The sequence below is a fragment of the Lissotriton vulgaris genome, chromosome 8 (genome assembly GCF_964263255.1).
Source record: "Lissotriton vulgaris chromosome 8, aLisVul1.2, whole genome shotgun sequence".
NCBI lineage: Eukaryota > Metazoa > Chordata > Amphibia > Caudata > Salamandridae > Lissotriton > Lissotriton vulgaris.
In genome coordinates this window covers 1,222,255,665-1,222,279,710 of record NC_141696.1, presented here as the reverse complement: position 1 = coordinate 1,222,279,710, position 24,046 = coordinate 1,222,255,665, and the positions used below count along the sequence as shown (strand labels likewise).

At 48.2% G+C, this 24,046-nt stretch overlaps 1 protein-coding gene across 1 annotated transcript in view; it reads left to right on the top strand.

The window, feature by feature from the left end:
- Positions 1 to 24,046, top strand: part of RFC3 (replication factor C subunit 3) — an 81,652-nt gene that overhangs the window by 23,930 nt on the left and 33,676 nt on the right. Inside the window, exon 3 of the mRNA XM_086935116.1 lies at positions 6,582 to 6,649. Within this exon, the coding sequence (XP_086791242.1) occupies positions 6,582 to 6,649 (68 nt within the window). The remainder of the gene's footprint in view (positions 1 to 6,581; positions 6,650 to 24,046) is intronic.

The window sequence follows — 24,046 nt, the reverse complement described above, 5'->3', positions numbered from 1 at the left end:
CAGAAAGAAGCATCTCTTATTAGCGCTCCAAAAGTTAACGTTAAAAATCTTTATTCATGCCATTTTCACTTCATTCTTTTTCTTGAAATTATCAATATCATGATTTCCGTCCTTTTACAGCATTCTTTCCATTTAACAATAATTTCAGCTCTAGCTCCTCCCCAGACTCTTGACAGGCATCCCTTCCACAGAAGTTTAAGTGAGTCATGCATTAAACTGAGGCAACGCCCTCCACAGACTTTTAAATCACTCATATTAAAGAAGCATTTGCAATGCAATAGATCTCGCGTTTACGCAAGTTTAAGCCATTGGCATTGTAAATGACCATGCCTTTTATGTTTTAAAACCAAAACATAAATAAAAAGCATTGTCATTTATAATGCCAATAGCATAAACTAGTGTAAATACGAGACCTATCCTCTCCATCCATCCATCCATCCCCTCCACTCCATCCATCCACTCCGTCACGCCTAAGTCCAGCCCGTCTGCGCCCGTCCGCGACTGGCCCGTGCTGAGTGCCAGTCCCCCTGCCTCCATACAAAGACTGATTTACACGCCGGCATTTCTTAAGGCCCTACAACCACCAAGCAGTAACTGTTGTCATAGATATGATCCAGGTACCTATTCCAATGTTCATTATTCCCTGCACTGCTCACACTGTACCTTTTCCACGAAGATCGCGAATACTAGGATTAATGCTCCCTCCTATCCGTCCTCTCCTAATGCTACCTTCATGTTAGCACTTATTAATGCACGTTCTATGTGCAGACACAGGCAGGAAATCGCAGATCTTATACTAGATTCTCACTTAGACCTGCTGTTTATAACGGAAACCTGGTTGGATGGTGCATCAGACCCTGACTTAGTCATAGCGGTCCCCAGAGGTTTCACGATATATAGGCAGGACAGAATAGGTCAGAGGGGAGGCGGGGTTGCCATCATCGCCAAAGATCATCTCCCTATTAGGACCACTTCTATACCATCTACCACCTGTGAAGCAATTATGTTTAGTATTCAACTCACTCCCCTTTTCAACCTCAAAGGCGTACTGATATATCGCCCGCCAGGAGCACGCGCCCCCTTTTTATCTTCTTTGGGGTCGATATTGGAATCCATAGCACTTGATGATCACTGCATGGTGCTAGGGGATTTCAATTTCCACCTTGAAAAGGCCAGCGACGTTGATACAGCTTGTCTTTTATCAGACATGGAAATGTTAGGGTTGCATCAACTTATATCTGCCCCCACCCACGAGGCCGGTCATACCCTTGACGGCATATTTACCAATCTGGAGACATTACACATCCTAGCCCTCCTTCCTATGCCATGGACCGACCATCATGTCATATCAAGCAAGTTAGTCATTCCCGATATCCCCAAGACGCGAGTGGTCAACCATGCCCCTAAACAGGTGAGGGCTTGGAAAGACCTACACCCGGAGACATTTAATACTCTCCTGGTAAGAATATCGCCTCTGTTGTCCGACGACCCTAGTGTCGCCACAGATCAGTTTCATAACTGGCTCAGTCAGGCCACACAGGAGCTAGTGCCACTAAAATCTGTTTCCCAGAATCGAGCCTCTCCCAGTGCTCCTTGGTTCTCTGATGAACTCAAAAAGCAGAAACAAACTAATAAACAAAGAGAAAGACATTGGCGAAAGCACTATGACCCAGAGAGTAAAGTGCTATACAAAGAATCACTCACTCGGTACAAACAAATGATTGCGGAGGCAAAAAAAACTTACTATGCTGAACAAATAGACAAGGCAAAAAACTCATGTAAGGAGCTATTTGATATAACTAAGCTTCTGTCAGGTAGTACGCAGGATCTCACTCCCCCTCCTTCACAACATCTTTGTGATGCTCTATCCAACTTTTTCTTCAAGAAAGTCAATGATATCTTCCAGGCATTCTCCCTAAATACCAACATCGATCCTCATTCCCCTCCTTCTACACCGCGTGACAATACATTTACGCGCTTTGCTGACCTCACGATGGACCAGACGAAGAGCCTCACTTCGAGGATTAAATCAGGGTCAGCACTGGATCCTTGCCCGCTGAAAGTGCTTACACCAGTTATGGACACGCTGATTCCGGTCATTACACAGGTTTGTAATGCTGTGTTTAGATCGGGCATTTTCCCTGCCTCACTGAAACACACGTTGGTTAAACCCCTACTAAAAAAATTCAATCTTAACAAAGATGAACTAAAAAACTATCGGCCGATAGCTAGTCTCCCCTTCCTGGCCAAGGTCATAGAAAAAGGTATGAACCAACAATTGTCGGAGTTTGTTGAGCGGCACCAGTTGCTCGACAATACTCAGTTCGGTTTTCGCAAATGCCATGGCACGGAAACCGCCCTCCTAAAAGCGGCAGATGATATCCGAGCCATACGAGATCAGGGGGGGACAGCAGTCTTGGTCCTGCTGGATCTATCTGCAGCCTTCGACACGGTCGACCACAAGATCTTGGCCGACCGTGTCGAACGATTAGGGGTCCAGAAAACAGCGCTGGACCTACTTGTATCATTTCTGGCCAACAGAACTCAGGCGGTATCACTTGGACCATACCAATCTCCTAAAGTGTCCTTGCCGTGTGGGGTCCCCCAAGGCTCGTCCCTAAGTCCGACGCTCTTTAACATATACGTGTCGGACCTTGCTAGTGTCATCAAAGCATTTGGGATGAGCCTGACCTCCTACGCCGACGACACCCAACTGGTACTGGCCATTAAAGGGGATGGGGATGAAGTGGCCAAGTCATTTACCAGGGGAATGGTGGCCATAGGTGACTGGATGGCCACGAATTGTCTCAAACTTAATTCAGATAAAACTGAAGTGGTCATCTTCGGTCACCTTTCTCCGGCCTGGTCACCAGAATGGTGGCCAACATCGTTTGGAACTCCTCCCAGCCCAGCTCTTAAAGTCAGAAATCTGGGTATCACCTTTGATGCAGGTCTAAATTTCATGGCACACGCTAACAAGACTGCGGCGACTGCTCATATGAAACTCAGAATGATCAGGAAATTACTACCATACCTACCGGACACTGCTGGGAGAACTCTGGTCAGCTCACTAGTCCTGTCCGCACTGGACTATTGTAATGCTCTATTCCTAAATGCACAATCCCGGGTGACTAACAAGATGCAGTCCATTCAAAATGCTGCCGCCCGGATGCTGGCGGGACTTCCCAAGTTTGCATCGGTCTCAAACACCATCAGGGAACTTCACTGGCTTCCGATACGTAGCCGTATAAAATTTAAATCATTGTGTATTCTTTACAAGGCACTCAATAACCAAGGCCCCTACTTCCTCAAACATAATCTTCATCACTATACCCCAACCCGTTCCCTTCGCTCCTCTCACCACAATCACCTAGTAGTGCCTCGTACCAGAACAGTCACTTGGGGTGATAGGCGCTTTCTGGTTGCCGCCCCCAAACTCTGGAACACCCTTCCTCTACACATTAGGACCAGCCCTTCCCTGTTCATATTTCGCAAACAACTCAAGACTTGGTTATTCGACCAATAGCTCCACTTTTTGTTAGGTCTTCTAAAATACTGATCCATCCCTTACGCCAGCGCCGAGACGCCTACGGGTATTCGCCGCGCTTAATAAATGTTAAAATAATAATAATAATAATAATCATCCATCCCCTCCACTCCATCCATCCATCAATCCACCCATCCCCACTCCATCGCTATCATCTTGCAAATCATCTTTATACACCAATACAGACTTTGTTAAAAATGTAATGCAACACACTGTCCTATACAATGCCAATAACTCAAACTTTAATGCTGCGAGACCTATTGCATTGCAAATGCTTGTTCCTCTACTCTCTTTACACAGGCTCCATTCCACTTCACCTCCTCCCTGTCACCATAGCCTCCATTTGACTTCTACACCCCACCAGAGATCCATTTCCATTTACTCGCCACCACGCTGGCTCGTTACTCCGTTTTATTTTCATGGCAACTGTTCTACCCCTTTGCCATCTGCTCATTCTCCATAGGCTGCTTGCTACAATATTTGCACATTTTAAGTTGTGCTGCACTTGTCAGCGGTGCAAGTATCTCGCGAAGTGACTATGTTGCCTGAGAGAGAAACACTTGTAACCCAGCCACTGTGTTATGCCCTTGAAAGACCATTCCCTAAAACTTATTTTTCTAACTGTTGTATGAGGTGGTATTGGCCAACATGTTAATGCACAAAAAATAACAGCTGCTCTGTTGTTGGCACTACACTGAGAGGGAACAAAATGTATTGTGCTTTGGTCTACGACTTGATCAATGGAACCTAGTACTGTACTTCACTTTGTTTTCCAAGAATAACATGGTTTTGTAAAAAGTGGCCCAAGGAAGTTGCTGAGGCTGTTAAAGTGAAAATTTGGATGAAGATCTAGGTGCAGGTTTTTTTTAAAATAAATAAATTGTTATCCTGATTAAATGGGAAGGGCATACAGATGTTGTGGTTACATCATTTACACAATACTCACCATCAGACGACGTAATAATGGAGAATTATAGACTGTGCCCAATTAGCAGTTGGAAACCATGAACACGTTTTTGTTTGCGCCCACTTAGATGCAACATGAATTGACACGGTCCTTTAAATGGAACAGTAAGAGATGCACTTCACTTGTAGTTGTGACTCCACATGCCGATCTGGAAGTGTCCTCGCATGTACAGATGCATGTCAGGCACCCTTTTGTGAATCATTCCTTCTTGCATAGAAGGAGGGTGGGAGACAGCGACCGAGAGACAGGCAGAGGGAGGATGGAGACAGGAAGGGAGAGGGAGACAGAGGGAGGGGTCGTCTTTACAGTAAACGGCAAGACAAGTGGGTTGGAGGGGCTGTAGTGCAATCCCGCACTGCACTCTATAAGGAATCGCAAGGCAGACATCTGAGGTTTCATTGGCAGACTTGGCTAGCTAATAGCAGTTTGAAGTAGGACACTGTTAATTCTTTTCCTCCTGAGAACAGTCAGAGATGTATTCTGCATTACATAAACTGATTTTTTTGTACAGCCTCATCTACTTTCATTATTGTCTTGAAGTAATTCCTTTAGTTTTCTTCAAATAAATCCAGGCTTGCGCCTTTCCCAAAGCGCGTCATGCCTTTCAGAAGCCCTGCAAACTCCAACAGCACCTCTCACCAGAGCTGGTGTGCTGTAAAGAACTGCCTGGTGCTAGCGCAGAGGGAATATTCAAATAACCAATGTGTTTGTTTCTCTGACAGTGAGAAGGCTCGACTGTGCTGCATAATGTATTTGTGTTCAGTGTTTCCACACGAGCATCATCCATTATTGCAACCCAGTCATTGATGATTCTTCATGCAGCCAAAAGTAAACCACACAGTTTATAGTTGGGAGAAACTGTTGCAAGTTTATTAACGTTAATGCCAAAGATAGGGTTATTTTACGGGCAAACCGAGTGTTCAGCACTGGTAAAATCTAATCGTTGACGCACCATCCTGGATGCCAAGCTAGAGCTACCGGGAACACAATCTACACTTTGACATTCAGTGTTTACTGTTCTCAAGCGGGGCTGCGGCGCCTTAGTAAATCTGGAGTTGCTGTACCCATGAGGCATACAGCGATTAAAAGCAAGCCCCCTGCTTTCAGGATACCAACTGTCATTAACGGATAAAGGGGCCACTGTCTTTCTTCTCAGGGCATAAAGATTGTGGCCTCGTCTCCATTTTTTGGGCGCATATTGTACTTCATGCTTTAGTATCTCCATGCAACTCCGTTTGTGACACTGAAAAGCAGAAACCGTATGCAATTAACTTTGTGCTCTCGGAGCTGGGAAGGTGGGCGGTTGTCACTGCAGCCAGGCGGGAGGAATAAGCCGGTGAGCCGCAGCTTTGAGCCCTCTTAAATAGCCTCTTCCCAAATCTCATGGAGACACCGAGCCTTGCACACACTTCCTAGGGGCAGCAGTTCCACACCGGCTGTGATTTCTCCGTGGTGGCCACAGAAGACATACTTTGCTTTCACCGGCTGATGGAAAAAACTAAGAGGCTGTCCACTCTATGATCACACTGCGACATGGCCAGGCACCTTTCCAGTGCTGCTGTGTGCGCCGGGCGATCAGTCTTCCTGGGAGAAAAAGATCAAATGGGTTGTCCCTATTTACCATGCTGCTTCTGAGTGTTCTGTTTGCAGCAGACCAGCCCAAGGGTGCCCCCTTTGAGTTGAACGGTGTGGGGCCACCGATGCACCACTGGGTCTGCGGGGGGGGGGGGGGGGGGGGGGGGGGGGGGGGCCTCCGTTACGGCCCTGAATGCGTTATATTACTTTTGCATTACCCATGTCCACCTTTCACGCGCATGTGCGTTTTTTATTGTTTGCACAATGTTTTTTTACACATTTATTAATATTAGTTTTTACTGTTGCTAATGCTTTGTAAACCTAGGTGTGTGTGTGTGTGTGTGTTTTACGTTCAGATTTTTTTCTTTCTGTTAAAGTATTACAAATCAACTACTAGTTGGCCAAGAGCAGTAGACCAAACAAATGAACAAACAAAAAAATACAACTTTATAATAATCACACGTTTTTACTGTTCTTTTTTCACATTAACAGACCCCCTCCAAAAAGAAAATTGAAATTAGCACCATTGCAAGCAATTATCATTTGGAAGTTAACCCAAGGTAAGCAACCTTAATTGAGAAACGATTCAGAACAATTTTAGTCCCTAATGTATACGTTGAGGCTAATCATTTATAGAGGATGTTTGCTTTAAACAAGGTTAAAAATGTCCTAGCAGGTAGAGGGGAGCGAGCCCCCAAAAGCTTGGGCAGTTCGGGCAGGACTGTTCCCATTGGAACAGGGTCAAGGCTGATTTGCATTGAACTAGGTCCAAACTGAGGTGGCAGGATGTGCAAAATAATAATGGATTGGAGGGAGGCTCGATTAATTGCCACTGGCTGAGATCAATTCAAGTATCTCATCCATCTCTTTTAGTATAGTTTGCTGAAAGCTCGAGCCACATGCCTGACTTTGAATCTACACAAGGTCCTCTTGGACCCTCGAACCCATAACAAGCCAAGGTTTAATATGACATTTGTGTGCCACCCACTCTTTAATCTATGTCAGTAAGAATTTAAAAAGGGAAAAAAATCGATCTTTGATGTAGAACAGTAGATACCCATCTGTTAGACCTGGCACCATTGACGTGGGTCTCCCCTGCATTTTTTGCCTTTGCCACCTGTGTTTTTTGATTTGTGTTGCACTCTGTTTTGCTGGTCTGGATGCTTTGGGCACTTTGCCTCTGCTGTTCAGTGCCAAAGTGCAAGTGCTTCCTTTGTAAATTGTTGTTATGGATTAGTGATTCCATGATTGGCATATTTGATTTACTTGGCAGACCCTAGTATAGTGCACTGTGTGTGCCCAGGGCCTGTAAATCAAATGCTGCTAGTGGGCTGCAGCACTGATTGTGCCGCCCACAGATGCAGCCTGTAAAATGTAACTCTGGTCTGCCATTGCAGAGCCTGTGTGCAGTCTAGGACTGCCATGTCGACTTGGCACGTTCACACACTTTCTCACACAAAAGAAGAGGGGAGAGGCATAGCACAACTACTACTCCAGCCTCCCCAATCACAACTGTAAACACCCAAGGGCGAGTAGTGTATATGAATCTCTAGGTAAAAGGGGGCGCTGGAGGGCACGCAGCGTGATGGCCTGCGACATATAACAAGTGACTCCAGGGGACAACACTTAGCTGCGTTCTCCGTCCCATCCGGGCCCCAGAGCACATGAACCATTGATTGAAGCCATCTGCTACATATAAATGCCATGCTTCACATGAACCTGTGCCACACCACGGCATAGCAGCGCATAGCAGCGCACACTCGACATTCTGCGGCAGATGACGCAAGGTGACGTAATTATCACCCATCAGGCGGTAATTAGAGGGTTGACATTGCAGTATCTGTCAAACACACACTGACCACCAATACAGGCCTAAGTGGGTAAACATCACCAGCCCATGCGACAGTACCTGTCATGCAGATCTACCCCAGCCTTTAATTCGAACAGTTGATAACTGCATCTGATTGTGGGCAGAGGTGGCGCTCACCAAAAATATTGCGTAACCCCTCTAGCACGGCGAATCTTTCCGCTCACCCTCTGCGTGGTGGAACACTCCGGCAACTCCACAACCATAGGCAAACCAGATAAACAGCAAGCTAAACTATCTTTTGACACCCGACGCACGCTCAAGTCAACGCAAGCACATTCTGGTACCGAGATAGATTCAGAGTGCGCCAGGAAATCCAATATGGAAGCTACTCTAAATGCAATCCAACAAATTTTGCAAGCAATCAACTGGAAACTTTAATTCCCTCACGCTGCGAGTGGACCATATGGCAACGAAAATGGACAAACAGGGCGATCTCCTTGATGCAGCGGAATTGAGAATTTCAGCAGTTGAAGAGGAGTCCAGCAACACAGCCACAAAATGTGCCAAAATGGGGAAATTGCTGGAGGTCATTAAAAATAAAAATTAAGACTTAGAGGTGAGATCACACCAAAATAGTATACGCGTAATGGGTATACCAGAAAGTGCCAATACTGGGAGATTGGAAACGTATATAGAGACCATGCTGAAAGACTGCTTTGGAGTAGAGAATTTCTCCTCAGTGCTAATTCTCGAGTGCGCACACCTTTTCCTTGAACCCCACAAAGACCTATTATTGCTTGTGTCCTGAATTATAGAGACAGACACCGTACTTGCACCTTGCGTGCGAAAAACAGATCATGTATCAAAACTGGGATGTTTCCTTCTACCCAGGCTTTACAAAGTCAGTGCAAACAGCACGTAGGGAGTTTGCAGCTGTTGAAAAGCTTGGGAATCCCATATGCCATGCTCTACCCCGCAAGACTACGCTTCACACATGAAGGACGAACAACAATATTGCCTTCGCCAAAAGCTGTCCAAGACTTCCTTAAACATACCTCCACCAAACGTAAAACTAAGAAATCAGCGCCTTTTTCTGCGCAGGTTGATGGAGGTAGTGGCTAGCTGGGTATAAGACATATATTGTACGGTAAGACTGTGATAACTTTGACAAAAAGTTGATGTAAATCATATACTGTTCGGTATAGAATGTATCCGGCTGGAAGATAAGTACGGCAAAGTGCCTGACCTCAAATGGCAGCTTACCTGAACAATGGGACAGTATCTACGCTCCCAGATATGGACTAAATGACCAATAGCAATCTAACAGAGTAAACACAAGATGGCTTAGATGGCGCCCTGTTGTACTCTAATGAGAGCCTGTGGCAGGCAAGGCTTTTAGATGATCATAGCACTGTGTAATGTACAAATAACCCTATGTACAACACTGTGACGCTATTTGAGCCTACAAGTACAGACTAAGTAAAGAGTTGCAAACTGGATATTTCTATAGTGAAACGTGGCAAAGCGTTTGGTAGAAAATTGCCAAAGAAGTGAGACCGGGTGGGGATATGTATGTTTAAGATCATACAAGTTGCAACGTGTAAGCATATAAAATGCCTATACATGTTTATTACCTATCAGATGTCTAAAGTACATATGACATGACGATCCGGATGGCTTAGCATTTGAATTACAGTTAGCTTTAATAAGGTAGCTGACTATCCTAAACATGTTCCAGCTGCATCCACTATGCGGATGTTAATGTGTGTGCTTATCGGCCCCCCAGTGGGTGTTCCCCGACAAAGTTGCAATATTTCTTTTTCTGTTTACAGGGATATGTCTTTGGCATAATTGGGATGCTAAAGTGGGTGGGGGGAGAAGGATTCTGTTTGTTTTACCAGTTACAGACACACAATGTGGAATTTCTAATGTAAATGCCAGATGCACCACGTACTATACTTCCAGGCTACAGCACATATCACAGGATATAGGTAATGCTGTGTACATGAAAAACACAATTTTAGTCTGATACAGGCCCCAAAATGGTAGATAAAAAAGACAAGTCACTACTGCGCATATTAACATGGAATATTCGGGGGCTGAACAACCCTTGGAAGATGAAACAAATATTTGCATATCTAGACAGGCATCCGATCGCAATTGCGATGCTACAAGAAACCCATCTGGCAAAGAGTTTACTAGGCAGTAGATGGGCCGAATTTTTCTAAAATGGCGTGGTTGTCATTTGTAGTGTTTTCACAGTATTACTGTATGTGTTCACATGCTTTACACACTGCCTCTGAGATAAGCTTGTATGCTCATGCCAAGCTACCAAGGAGAGGTGAGCATGGGTTATTTCAGGAGTGTATCCCCCTTACCTTGACTAGAAGGAAGGGTCCCTATTTGGACAAAGATACCTACCTGTGCCAACTAGAAAACCCCATTTAAATCATTGGTGGTCAGTGGTGAGGATCTGGGCTTGCGTCAGTGATATACATAGTGATTGGTGTACACTACTAGTATAGTGCAGACCATTACCAACCGCGTACATTTGGTACATTTTTTTTTTCCCGGGAATTTTTTGCATCTTGGGAACTACTAATTTTCACCATGAGTAAACCAGCATCCATTGAATCTGTGGATATTGAATTTGAAGAGGAGAGGGTTGATACCTACACTGTGCCACAGCTTAAACTGTCTGCATAAAATTAAAAATCTCTGAGGCCTCCCCAAAAAAGAGGAATACCAAAAGGCGCTGAGGGCCTGGTTGAAATCTAAGAATGCCTTTGAGCATCCTGGAAGAGCCTATGGTGGAGGGAGAGACTTTAGATGGGCAGCAGAAGGGGCTGTTTGGCCTGACTGGGGGGAAGTTGCCTTCCAGGTTGGGCATCAGTGTGTCTTCAAAGGGTCTGTCTCTGGAGAAGTTGGAGCACAGGGAGAGAAGCAGAGTGCATGAATTCGAGCTTGCTAAGCTCAAGGTGGGGATTAAGGGTGAGAGAGAATAAGAAGTTGGAGAGCAAGAAATTGGCCATGGAGGAGAAAAGATCCTTTTAGAGCAAGCATGAGAGAGGGTTGAGGGAGTTGGATCTGAAAGGAAAGAGTTTAGAGATCAATCCCTCTGGTGGCAGCACTCCATCAGTGCCTGGGGAAAGAAAGGTATACATTCCTAAAGATGTAATTAAGGATTTCATGAAGCATGAGGACATTGGGAAGTGGTTCAAGGCCTATGAAGTAGCGATGAGGTCCCACCGGGTCCCTTAGAGAGATTGGAAAACGGGGTTGTGGGACCTAATCAGTGAAGGAAGGGAGGCATTGCTAGTTTTGCCCACTGAGGATCAGATGTCCTATGCCCAAATGAAGGAAGCCTTAATAGCCAGGTATGGGTTGACCCCAGAGCTGTATAGGCAGAAATTTAGAAACTGCAAAACGTTCGAGTCAAGTACCTGGGTGGAGTATGTGCCCTATTTTTGCAGAGCACTGGATGGTTGGCTGAAGGGTAGCAATGTGAATGATTTGCAGGGGCTCTATGATTTGTTTGTATGGGAACACTTGTCAGATAATTGTTTTCCAGAGCTACGCCAGTACTTGATTGACAGAAAGCTGAATGATCCCAGAAAGCTTGCTGTGGAGGCGGACCGCTGGGTCAGCACCAGGGTCCAAAAAGGTCAGGGGGGAGTCTCCTTTGTCCAGTAGGGTGCGGATGTCATCTGTAGCAGCGAGGAGGGAGGTTTCTGTACTGTTTTTTTCGGAAGCCGGATTGGAAGGAGTCTAGGATATTGTGTTCTTCAATGAATGTGGCGAGTTGGCTGTTGATGGCTTTCTCAATGACTTTCGCTGGGAACTGGAGCAGGGAGATGGGTCTGTCATTTTTGAGGTTGGTGGGGTCCACTGAGTGGTTCTTTAGGAGGGGATTGACCTTGGCGTGTTTCCAGTCATCTGGGAACAAGGCGGTTGCCAGGGAGTAGGTTGATGGTGTGGCGGAGCATGGGTACGATGGTGTTGACGGCTCTGTTGAAGAGGTGGTGGGGGCATGGTTCCGTGGGGGCCCCTGAGTGGATTGACTTCATTGTCTTCAGTTTGTCTTCGTGGTGAGGGCTGTCCAGTTGTCAATCTTCTTTGTTACTTCTGGCGAAAATGTGTTGTGTGCGTATATAAGCATCGATTTTCTTTCCAGCCTATTACCCCATGTTAAGCTGGCAGTAAATGATTCAATTTTTTGTTGAATTCCTATGAGGCGGTAAGGGGGACGGTGGCAGCTTCTCCCCGACTCCGCTTGGCGCCATTCTTTGAGCATTTCTGCTCTTATTGTGTTTTAATTGCTGCTCCGTTGAGCTCGTGAAATATTTTATATTGTCAATTTGATTTAGCGTTTTAAAAGGGGAATAATCTGTTTTGTGCTTAATACTGAATAATAGTTGCACATTGTAAAAATTACTGCTTACCCACACGCACTGAGGGACCTGCTCTGTTGTAGCTCGACCTGTGCCTGCACGCCCAGTCCGACCCTCCAGCCAATCACTGGTGCGGAAGGCGGGGCAGAGCCAGGAACATCCAGGGAGGCGAGCGGTTAGCGCTCTAGCTCTCCCCTACTCGAGGGCTATAAAGGTAGCGAGGAGGCACCCAACTTTGCGGAAAGGGGGACGGTGGCAGCTTCTCCCCGACTCCGCTTGGCGCCATTCTTTGAGCATTTCTGCTCTTATTGTGTTTTAATTGCTGCTCCGTTGAGCTCGTGAAAGATTTTATATTGTCAATTTGATTTAGCGTTTTAAAAGGGGAATAATCTGTTTTGTGCTTAATACTGAATAATAGTTGCACATTGTAAAAATTACCGCTTACCCACACGCACTGAGGGACCTGCTCTGTTGTAGCTCGACCTGTGCCTGCACGCCCAGTCCGACCCTCCAGCCAATCACGGGCGCGGAAGGCGGGGCAGAGCCAGGAACATCCAGGGAGGCGAGCGGTTAGCGCTCTAGCTCTCCCCTACTCGAGGGCTATAAAGTAACTCGTAGGCTCAACGCGCAGTGTTGACGCGCAGTGTGGCGCCTACTCCTGCGCCTAAGACGAGCCAAAGACTAGCCCGTCTGCGCCCGTCCGCGACAGGACGGGGCTAGGGGCTGGGGGCTATGGCGATTACTATCAGTCACTCAGAGCCATTCCATCGCCCTGCTCTCACGTACTCCAGCCAGTCCTTATTGGATATGGGCAGGTATGTTTCAACACTGTGCTCCCATAGGGTTGAGAGCTGCTTAGAGGGACCGTTCACCTGCAGGGAATGCTCCACACAGTTTACCATCAACGCTGTAATCACTCCGTGTCAAATTTGCCCGACCCTATCTGGCCACACTGAATATCTAACTAAGACAACTGTCAGCTCTCTTAATGACCCACCTCTAAATTGTAAGAACCTCCTGTGCAATGTGCACTCATTAGTGTCTCACTCCACGCAGGTTTGGGACCTTATAACTTCAGAAAGCCCACATCTCTGCTTTTTAACTGAAACCTGGCATAAGCCCCACACTGTCCCGGCCATAACTATGGGGGTGCCGGCAGGGTACAAAATAGTGAGGATGGACCGCCCTATTAAAACTGGGGCTGGGTTAGCCATTGCTTTCAAACAGGAAATGGAGGTGGTGGTTACTGAGACGGTGTGTAACCCACAAATGGAGCTCCTGATTTTTACTATCAACCCTAGCTCTAGGGAATCGAGGAAAGGAGCACTAGTTTATCGACCCCCGGGTCCTGCTGGGAATTTTTCTATCCAACTTGTGGAAGCACTTGCCCCCCACATGCAGATGAATTCAGATTTCATTGTGGTAGGGGACTTCAATGTCCACAGCGAAATAACGACATGTCTGGAGGCACAGATACTCCTGGCTGACCTGGCCACTCTTGGCTTTAACCTAGTGAATCCGGGACCTACACACATAGCTGGTCATACACTTGATCCTGTGCTATGTAATTCTATTTATATAAAATGTCTCCCTCCTCACCATGTGGATTGGACGGACCACGCCATCATTGAATTCTATACCCCTTCCAACCATAAGGCAAAAGGTATCCGGAGGACTATGGTAGATGTCAGAAGACCCTGGAACAAACTAACTTCAGAGGGCTTTAGGGGGAAATACTTAGAACCCAATTGGGCTGAATGTGGGGACAATGTTACCTCTGCGTTAACCAAATTCAATGAAGCCATAACCATAACTATTGATCGCGTTGTTCCTTTGAGGACATATAAACCGCGGCCTGCCCCTAAACAAGAAGTTTGGTTTACAGACGATCTTAGACAGCTAAAGATCACTACGAGGAAGTTAGAGAAACGATGGAGAGTTACTCGTAAAGCAGAGGACAAAGAAAATCACAGGGCCTCCCTAAAAAGTTACCACAAAGCTATTCGGGCTGCGCGGAAACATCATATCGCAGCCCAATTATCAGCAGCCGGTAATAACTCCAAAGTTCTCTATCAAATTCTACAAACATTCATTAAGCCCTCGGCCTGCGAAACGGATGGAATTGAGTCCCAGGAACTTTGTAATAACATTTCACAGTTCTTTGTCAGAAAAATTGAAGGCATCTATGCTAAGATCTTAGCCTCAAAGTCCACTGCTAATAACATGGGTTCTGCTGATAGCATGTCTCAGCCTCTCCCTAGCTCAGCAGAAAACAAGACCAGTAAACTTGCAGAATTCCCACCGGTATCAATGGAGGAGATAACCACCTTAATCACTCAGACAAAGAGTGGGTGCCCTTCAGATATCATCCCAGCACGGGTCATGGCACTTTTGAGTGACGAGCTGGGGGCTGGAATTCGGCAGGTTGTTAATCTTTCTCTGAGCACAGGGGAAGTTCCCCTTGGCTGGAAGCATGCTTTGGTAAGACCTCTACGGAAAAACAACTCCATTCCGTGGACAGATTTGACAAACCTGAGACCCATCTCCCTCCTCCCTTTCTTAGGGAAGCTCACTGAGAAGTTTTTAAACCGGCACTTATCCAAATACATCGAAAGTGCGGGGGGGCTCGATCCATCCCAATCGGGGTTCAGACCCAGGCACAGCACTGAGACCGCCTTGCTGTCCGTCGCTGACTATCTTCGGATGCTACAGGATAGGGGTTTTTCCGTTATCCTGGTGCTCCTAGATCTGTCAGCGGCGTTTGACACTGTGTCACATGATATCATGACCTCCAGACTAATTGACATTGGTCTGGAATGCAAGGCGCTGGCCTGGTTAAGGAGTTTTTTCACCAATCGCACTCAGAGTCATACTGGGTCCTTACCAGTCAGAGGAGGTTGAGATCTCAAAGGGGGTGCCACAGGGCTCCTGCTTGAGCCCAACGCTTTTCAACATCTATGTGGCACCCCTAGCTAACATCATGAGATCTCATGGGTTTATCCCTGTATCGTATGCAGACGATACTCAACTCCTCTTCCCGTTTAAAATCATGACTCCTGAGGTGCGTAACTCCTTTGCATTGGGAATGAAAGAGGTGGCACATTGGATGGCAGCAAATTTCCTTCAGTGTAACGTCTCTAAGACTGAGGTTATGCTCTTTGGGGAAGCCAAACGATTATGGACTCCTGACTGGTGGCCTCAAGATCTAGGCCCAGTCCCTGTACCCAGAGGGGTAGTGAAAGACCTAGGAGTTAAGTTGGATCAGGAGCTTGCCCTTAAACATCATGCTAATCAAGTTGTGAGCTCCTGTTTCCATGTTATTGGCCTTCTCCGACGGGTATTTCCCCTGTTAACTGATACCACCAGGAAAACACTAATTCAGTCGCTCGTGCTGAGCAGACTGGATTATTGTAACGGCTTGTTGCTAGCCGCCAATGAGGGGGTCATGGCCAGACTGCAAGTCGTGCAAAATACAGCTGCACGGCTTGTTTTTAATGCCCCGGCCCATACTCCCTCAATGCCACTATTAAATAAACTCCATTGGCTCACGGTGAAACAGAGAGTGTTGTTTAAAACATGCTGCACCATCCATAAATGCCTCATTGGTAAAGGTCCTGACTACCTAACTAAAAAGTTCATTCCCTACACCCCCTTAAGGTCCCTGAGATCTGGAGATCAAGAATTGCTCTGTGTCCCTAGGTTTTGGAAGTCCAGACAAGTGGGAAGGGCTTTGTCAGTAGCTGGTCCAAAGCTCTGGAATGATCTCCCCTATGACATCAGAGTTTGTAAGGAACATTTTCCTTTTAGGAAAAAACTAAAAACTTTCTTGTTCAATTACTAATTCTGATAGGGCAATTGATACACATCAGACAGGGCTCTTGTTCACAGATGTTGCCAAAGGCGCGGAGATGCTCCTCAGGGAGTCGAGTTCCTAGCGCGGTATAAGTCTGTAAATAAATAAATAAATAAATGAGATAACCATAGTAAATGGTGCAGCTGCCTCTACAATGTGTGTAGTATGCTTTCTGGATGTGCCTATCCTGCAGTGTGCAGGATGAAGGGTTGCAGATTACCTCATTGGATTTTTGTGGCTGAAAGACTGTTGCAGCAGCCCGTTACTGTATCTGCTGTTTCTTTGTCTTGTTAATTGAGAGTAAACAGCACATGCACATGCATGCTTGCTCAGTATTTGCATTATAGCCTGCTCCTATAGAAACGTACAGTGTGTTGTACGACTCCTGGTAGATGTGGATCAATCAGTCCACCAAACTCCTGCTGTTCAGAGGCCATGGCTGGTTGTCATTGGTCCTGTACCTCCGCTTCTTATAGAATGGTTACAGTCACACTTGACTCCTATACCAATATAAAATCCACCCTTCATCTCTTTGAAAGTCATCCCTGCTGGGTTCTGTAGAGTTCTATGAAGTTCTTCTTAATAGACATATCTGCTTTCCAAAATGGACTATATTCAACCGATAAAAGGCTTGAGTCTCCAGAAGGCATGTTGAACAGGATTTGGGATCAGAGCTGTAAAACAGTTGTAGGTGCAATGTTTAACTAGAGGGCAGTAATTGGAAGCTCTATCCTGTTTTACACTTTCCACGTAGGATGGCTGCATCAGTTTCAATACTACCCAATTGTACTTCCATCCGCAAGATATGTTGGAATGCACTGCTATTCAAACCCTCCCTGCTGGTGACAATTTTGAAAACTCTTCCAGATTTAGAAGGGCAATATTCTGTCACAAAAATTAACATGTATTGTTCTAGGTTAGTGTTGTGCGTATATAGGTAGCCAGGCATACCAAATGCACATTTTTAATTCATTGTCAAGGTTATTCACTAAGCTTGATAATATCTCCATCATTGCTGTCGGAAACTGGAACAATACCTTGGATCAGGCACAGACCAATCGGAGAAACCCTATGCGAACAACAAGGTCCATGTTGAAAGATGTGATAAAGGGCCTTGTTTTATTAGATATGTGAAGATTTACCTATCCACACAAGATAGTAACAGTTTGTTTCATGCATCCATAGAACATACACAAGGGCCTTTCTTGGTGTTCCTACTGCCCGAATCCTCACATTGCTGCTCATTTCTAGAAAGGAGGAACTTCAGATCCAATTTATTCTTGATGTGGGACACGTCTCCCTGTCAATGAAAAGGCGGTGAGGGAATTCATCCAAATATAAGCTGCTGGAGGTAGAAGGGAGATCTATAGATCAATATATATATGAATTTATTGATGAGATCGAAGAGTCTTTGACATCCTACCAAGAAAGTGGTAGGATGGTAAGGTCTTCTCAAGGAGGGCTGTGCTGAATGATTTGGGCATATATCCTGGGGAAATGGGGAAAGCAGTTACTACGGGATCCAAGATTTAGCCAAGCACTATGCTGCAAACCCTACAAAGAACTACTATCCAGACTGGAGTCAACAACATTTTAGTGCAGCGCTTTAGTGACGTGACGGGCAAAATATTACTTCTGGGACTTAAAGGGAGACACATGGAGCAAGGTGAAAATGCCATCCACTTTTAGCTGTCCGGCTGCATCGTTGAGATTGGGTCTTTGATTTTGGTGGTATATCATGATCAGTGACGACTACAGAGGCATCCACTTGTGCTGACCAGATCATTTGCTACGTTATTTAGCTGACCATTTCATTTGTATCACAAGGACATGCAAGGTAAGTTGGCATTTCCTGAATGTATAAAATACCAAGTCTGCTCAAAGATGACTGTCAAGCTCTGAAAGTACACATTTGTTAGTAAAAAGTAGCCAACGTCATTAAGAACATGACCACAGTGAGTGCTCCATCTGAACATGAACCTCCTCTTCTGTAAACTATTATACGATTGAGAATGCTCTCGTCTGAGCTTTACAAGCTCTTCAAGGATGTTGAAAACTCTGTTAAAGTTCACCCCAAAATTCTACAAAACCATGATGTCTCTTCCCTAAGGCTGTCAGCTACCCCTAACGCCACTTAAAAGTTCTGACTTAAGCCTCTTTGCAGCAATCACCTAGGAACAACCAGAAGTAGACTAGTCAGAAATGTTGAGGTTACATGATAGGGGCTTGTGAGAGGCCAGACATTAGTTCACACACTTTAACACGTTGCATTACTGGCACTGGACCACTGCATGTTTCTATTCACCTAAACTAAGCCCGGTCTTTTTATGCCGGAGATGTCACTTCCCTGCTCGTGATTCTTTCAATATCCTAACCCAGAACCACATTGGTATCTAGTCTGCTTTACCATGTGTAATGCAAATAGATATACTCCCTAGCCATCAGCCTCACTAGCTATCCTCTTTGATATGTTCAGCATTGAAAAGGGTCAACCACTGACAGCATTCGAGAGCTACTTTGCGGGTGTTTGTTAAGGTCTGTGGCCTCAGAAAATGAAAATCAGTGGAGCCCTGAGACACGCATGCTGATAATTTGCCTAGCATCACGTGAAAGCCTCATTAAAAAAACATTTGGGGGGGCGTGGCCAAGATGGCGTCGGAGTAAGACGTGCTTTCGAGTCACGCCGGCGCCCGACCTGCTAAGCATTGTATAGCATCGACTACGGGGTCCCAATCGACTCTGAGATACCCGCAGAGACCACCGGCTTCGAGTGGAGAGGACCGGAGCCCCCGGCGAGGCCATAGGGGACCGGAGAGCGCCATTGCGAGAGGGTCATCGCCCGGCCTACTACGCATCGGTCTTGCGTGAGGGGGAGGCCGGCCTGTGAGTGCAGAGGAGCCGGCGCCGGCTGGGCGTGGCATTGCAGAGCAACGGATCATTCCTGCCCTCTTCTCGCTGCCAGTGTTGTTGCGCACTATCGGAGCACTGAGGCGGTATTGGGCGCTCTGTTGCAACGGGCCCGAGGACCTCGGCGGACGACCGGCCACGTGGAAGGTGTACCTCGGACTACCAGCGGGGCTGTGCGAGCCCGGGAGCGGCTATTGCTGGACGAGCTGTGACGGCGACTTGCGACTACTGGTGAAGCGGGGTGTCCTCTTCGGCCCCGCATGCAGCCTAACACTGAGGTGGTGCCAGTGGTGTGAAGCAGCTACGAACCGAAGGCACTGGCCCTGCGCTGTGGGCCCCGGCCCGGCGTGTAAGCGGAACGAGAGGCCTACTCTGCCATACAAGCTGACTGTCTGGCCCGCGCTGTCCCCTCACCGGCGGCCGCAGCATAATTTGGAGGATCAGCGGGGACACGTGGCTGGAGCAGGGGGTCTGCCTTCGTGGCCCCGATTGACGGAGGCGACGAACCTGGGATTGCTTGCCGGCCGACACTGTCCCTGCATTGACTTTTGGACTCTGGCGGGAAGCTTCTGAGCCGCCATCTTGATCAGGCGGCCGCCGCCCGTGGCGCAGTGGCGCGGCAGCGGGGAGGCCTGCATTCCTAGTGCGTCCTCACGCTACACCTGAGCACTCCTCGTCCCCGGTGACGGTACGATAGCCTTGGACCCGCGGCACAGCCGGACCTCCGAGATGTCCAATGTACCATGCAAAGGGAGGACGGTTAAGGACGGGGCCTCCAAATCATCTCAGCAGCCATCTTCCCCAGGGGCCAGTGGTTCGTCTAGGCAGTCGGACGAGGAGGCGCCCGCCACCAAGGCCTTCATGACGGAGCTGTTCGCCTCTATCAAGGAGGACATTTCTGAGCTTTGCGCCCAGCTGGTGTTGGATCACCGGGAGGTGCGGAGGGACGTCGATGGTATTGGTGAACGGGTGGCAACCCTGGAAGATCACGACTTCAGTGTGGCGAATGGTGTGCACCAACTACAACAGGATATTCTTCGCCTTACGGAACAGAATTTAGACCTGCAGGCCCACGCGGAGGACTTGGAGAATCGTTCCAGGAGAAACAATATTCGTATTAGGGCGGTCCCTTGGGACGGTGAGGCTGGAGACCTACGAGAATATGTCCAGGCCCTGTTCTTGCAGATCTTGGACGAAGAGGACGTGCAGGAAATTAAAATGGATAGGGTGCACAGGGTCGGCCTGCCTAGACGAGGGGGTGGCCCCCCCCGGACATCCTCGTATGTGTGCATGACTTTCAAACGAAGGAACGTATCCTACGGAAATCTAGAGCCATCACCTCCTTACAATTCAGAGACCACCGTCCGCAACTCTACCAGGACTTGGCAGCATCTACGCTTCAAAAGAGGAGAGAATTCCGCCCGGTGACTGCTTTCTTGCGGGAGCGTAACATCTCGTACTCCTGGGGGCACCCCTTCCGTATAATATTCCGATGGCAGAACAGGCTGGCGCAAATCCGCTCCCTGCAAGCCGCGAAGGACCTTTGGGGCTGGAGGACGTTCCTTCCTCTCAGGCGGCGCATCCCTCCCCATCGAGGCGACGGCATCGATCTTCCTCATGGCATCGAATTGGTTCTTCCACGGACCGGGGGCGTCCGGACCGCACTGCTAGTTTGCACGAGAGTGGAGCTGCGGTAGCATCGGTGGCTTCGGCCACGCTAGCAGACACTCAGCAGAGCTCTGGAGCAGCATGATCCCCGATTTATTTGATGGTCGGGTGCAGGAGGGTCTCTGGCCCTAAGGTCCCGGGGTATTATGGTACTTTTGGAGAAGACACCCCGGGCCGTGGCCCTGGGGGCCCCCAAATCGGTGCCCCACCCCAATTCCAGTCTGATGTGGACCTTGTGACCCGTGGCACATTGGAACTGACGAGTGCTTGGTTCAGGTTTAGTGCCTTGAGCGCTGTCTTTTTGTTTATTGGTTTGTTGGGGAGGGGTGGGAAGGAGGGAGTCTTGGGGGTTGGTACTGCAGGGGAACTGTTGGGGTTGGGGTTGGTGGGGAGGGGGGGTGTGGTGGCGACCGAGGATGGTGTGTATGTGATGTGGTTGGCACTAGTGGTGTTCCTCTTTGCACTTCTTATCTTGTACTACAAGATGCCCTTTCCATTTCTTGTGATTCGTAGGGGGAGGCCTCTCTGAGATGCTAGGGAGGGGTGAATGCGGTTCCCCATGAACGGTGGGTACTTGGGGCTTCGCCCTTGCTGTCTTTGTGCAATTATTTTCAGTATACAGAATTTAACCTGTTGTCCTGCCAGGGAGGTTCGGAGGTGGGGTGCGCTGGAGTCACTGAAGTGGGAGGGATGGCCCAGACTACAGGGGGACTGTTGGGGGGGTGGGGGGGAGGCCTGACCCAGGGGGGTGTGGACTGGTAAATGGCGGGGGTCGGACTCTGGGTACCTTAGCAACCGCTTAGAACGGAGTCTCATGTCGTCATCATGCCAGTTAGTATAGGTACCTGGAACGTGAAGGGTCTCAATTCCCCGCAGAAACGCCAGAAGCTCTGGAAGTATCTTTCAGACCACCACCTAGATGTAGTTGCCCTCCAGGAGACCCACCTGGCCAGGAGAGACGAACTGAGACTCCGTCATAGGAATTTCCCCCTTATCTCCAGGGCGTCTGCGCCCACGAAGCATAGAGGGGTGGCCCTCCTCTTTCGGGCCTCTCTCCACTTTCAACCCCTGGGGGTGTGCGGTGATAAGGAGGGCCGTTGGTTAATGTTGAAGGGGTCATTATATGGCCGCCAGTGTACATTTGTTGTGGTTTATGCTCCGAATGTGGGCCAAAATGGTTTTTTGCAATGCTTGATGGACAAGATGGGGGACTTTGTGGATGGGCCCTTGATACTGCTAGGGGATTTCAACATGGTGTGGGACCGGGATTTAGATGGCTCGGGGGCGCGCAGGGCAGATACTGGTGTCTTCTCGGAGCAAACGCAACGTCAAGTAGGCGGCTTGGGTCTGGTGGATGGTTGGCGCTTCGTACACACTCAAGCCAAGGATTATACTTTCTTCTCTCACGTCCATCGCTCGTACTCCCGCATAGATCACATTTTTGTTAGCCAGGCCCTCAGGGGGGGATGTCCGAATGGCTGATATCTTCCCGCTCTCATTATCCGACCATAGTTTAGTGGTGCTTGGGTTGCATTGGTCTGTAGGGGGGGCGGCTGGCGGAAGTGGTACTTCCCGGCTGCGTTGGTGCGGGATGAGGTGTCCTGTAAGGAGCTGCGTAAGGCTATAGGAGACTTTTTTGCTCTTAACCCACCTTCTGATACGTCAGTGTATACCACATGGGACGCGTGCAAGGCCTCAATACGGGGTAAGTACCTCGCCCTTAACGCGAATCTTAACAAGCTTCGGCAGAAGGAGAGGGAGGCTCTGGAATCGGAGCTTGCGGCCCTGGAGCAGGCGCACAAGTTGAACCCCTCTAGGGTGACCCTCCGCCCGCTTACGGCGGTACGGGGAAATAGAAAGCCCACTACAACAACCGGGCTGAATTTACCCTCCTACGTCTCAGACGCGTCTCCTACTCCCAGGGGAATAAGGTTGGACGTCACCTTGCCCGGCAGCTTCCAGACAAGCGCGAGCGGGATTACATCGGGGGTATACAGGACCATACAGGATCTATTAGGCATAAGGATGTGGACAAGGCGGCCATTTTTGGTCGCTTTTACGCGGATCTCTACTCGAGCGACGCCCTGGATCCAGAGGCCCAGTCTGCGTTTTTGGGTGGTCTTCCTGTCCCACAGGTCTCCAGGGAATGGAACGAGTTGCTGTCTTCCCCCATCTCTAGGGAGGAGGTACTGGACGCCATTAAGGCTCTGAAACTACACCAGGCCCCGGGTCCTGACGGTTACACGGCCCTGTTTTACAAAACGTTCGCGTCAGACCTCTGCGACTACCTGGTCTCCCTTTTCAACGCAATGGCTTCTGAGGGTAGAACCTCGGACACCATGGCTGAGGCCCTGATCACTATTATCCCCAAACCAGGGAAGGATCTTACCAACTGCGCATCTTATCGCCCGATAGCGCTCCTTAACCTGGACGCTAAGTTGTATTCGTCCATTCTTGCTCGCAGGCTGCAGGACTTGATGCCGGCTCTGATCCACCCGGACCAGTCCGGGTTTATAAAAGGTCGACAGACTCACGACCACTTGCGGCGCGTAACCCATTTGATTAGGAAGGCTGAGCGGTTTCACATACCGGCGGTGTTAGTAGGGCTTGACGCGGGAAAAGCCTTTGATCGCATCGATTGGGGTTTTTTACACCGCACGTTGGTGGCCTTCGGGTTCTCACCCCAATTCATAAGAATGCTTGAGGCCAATTACAGCAGTCCCACCTCTCGGGTGCTGGTTAACTGTCACAGGTCCGGGAGTTTCCACCACTCCCGCGGAACACGTCAGGGCTGTCCGCTCTCGCCACTTCTCTTTGCGCTTAGTATAGAACCGTTGGCATTAGCAATTCGAGAGAACTAACGGATCTTGGGCCTCCCCTTTACAGGTGAGCAACATAAGATTTCGCTCTTCGCGGATGACATATTACTGTCAATTCGGGATCCGGTGTTGTCGTTACCCCATATCCATAAAGTGCTCTCTGAGTTTAAAACGGTGGTGGGGTTCAAAGTTAACTTTGATAAATCTTACATTTTGAATTTAACCCTACCGCCTGGAGAGGTGCACCGGATCCGGTCGCTTACCCCACTCTCGTGGTCAACCTCCTCCTTGCTATATCTGGGCGTACGGCTGACCTCTACCGTAGGTGCACTATTTCAGGCCAACTTCCCTTCGATGCTGGCGTCGATACGTGCGGAATTGGAGAGATGGAAACCGAAATATATCTCGTGGTTAGGTAGGATTCATGCGCTAAAAATGGTCCTCCTGCCTAAACTCCTATACCTCTTCCAAGCTCTACCCATTCCGATAGGAGTGGATTACTTCCGTCG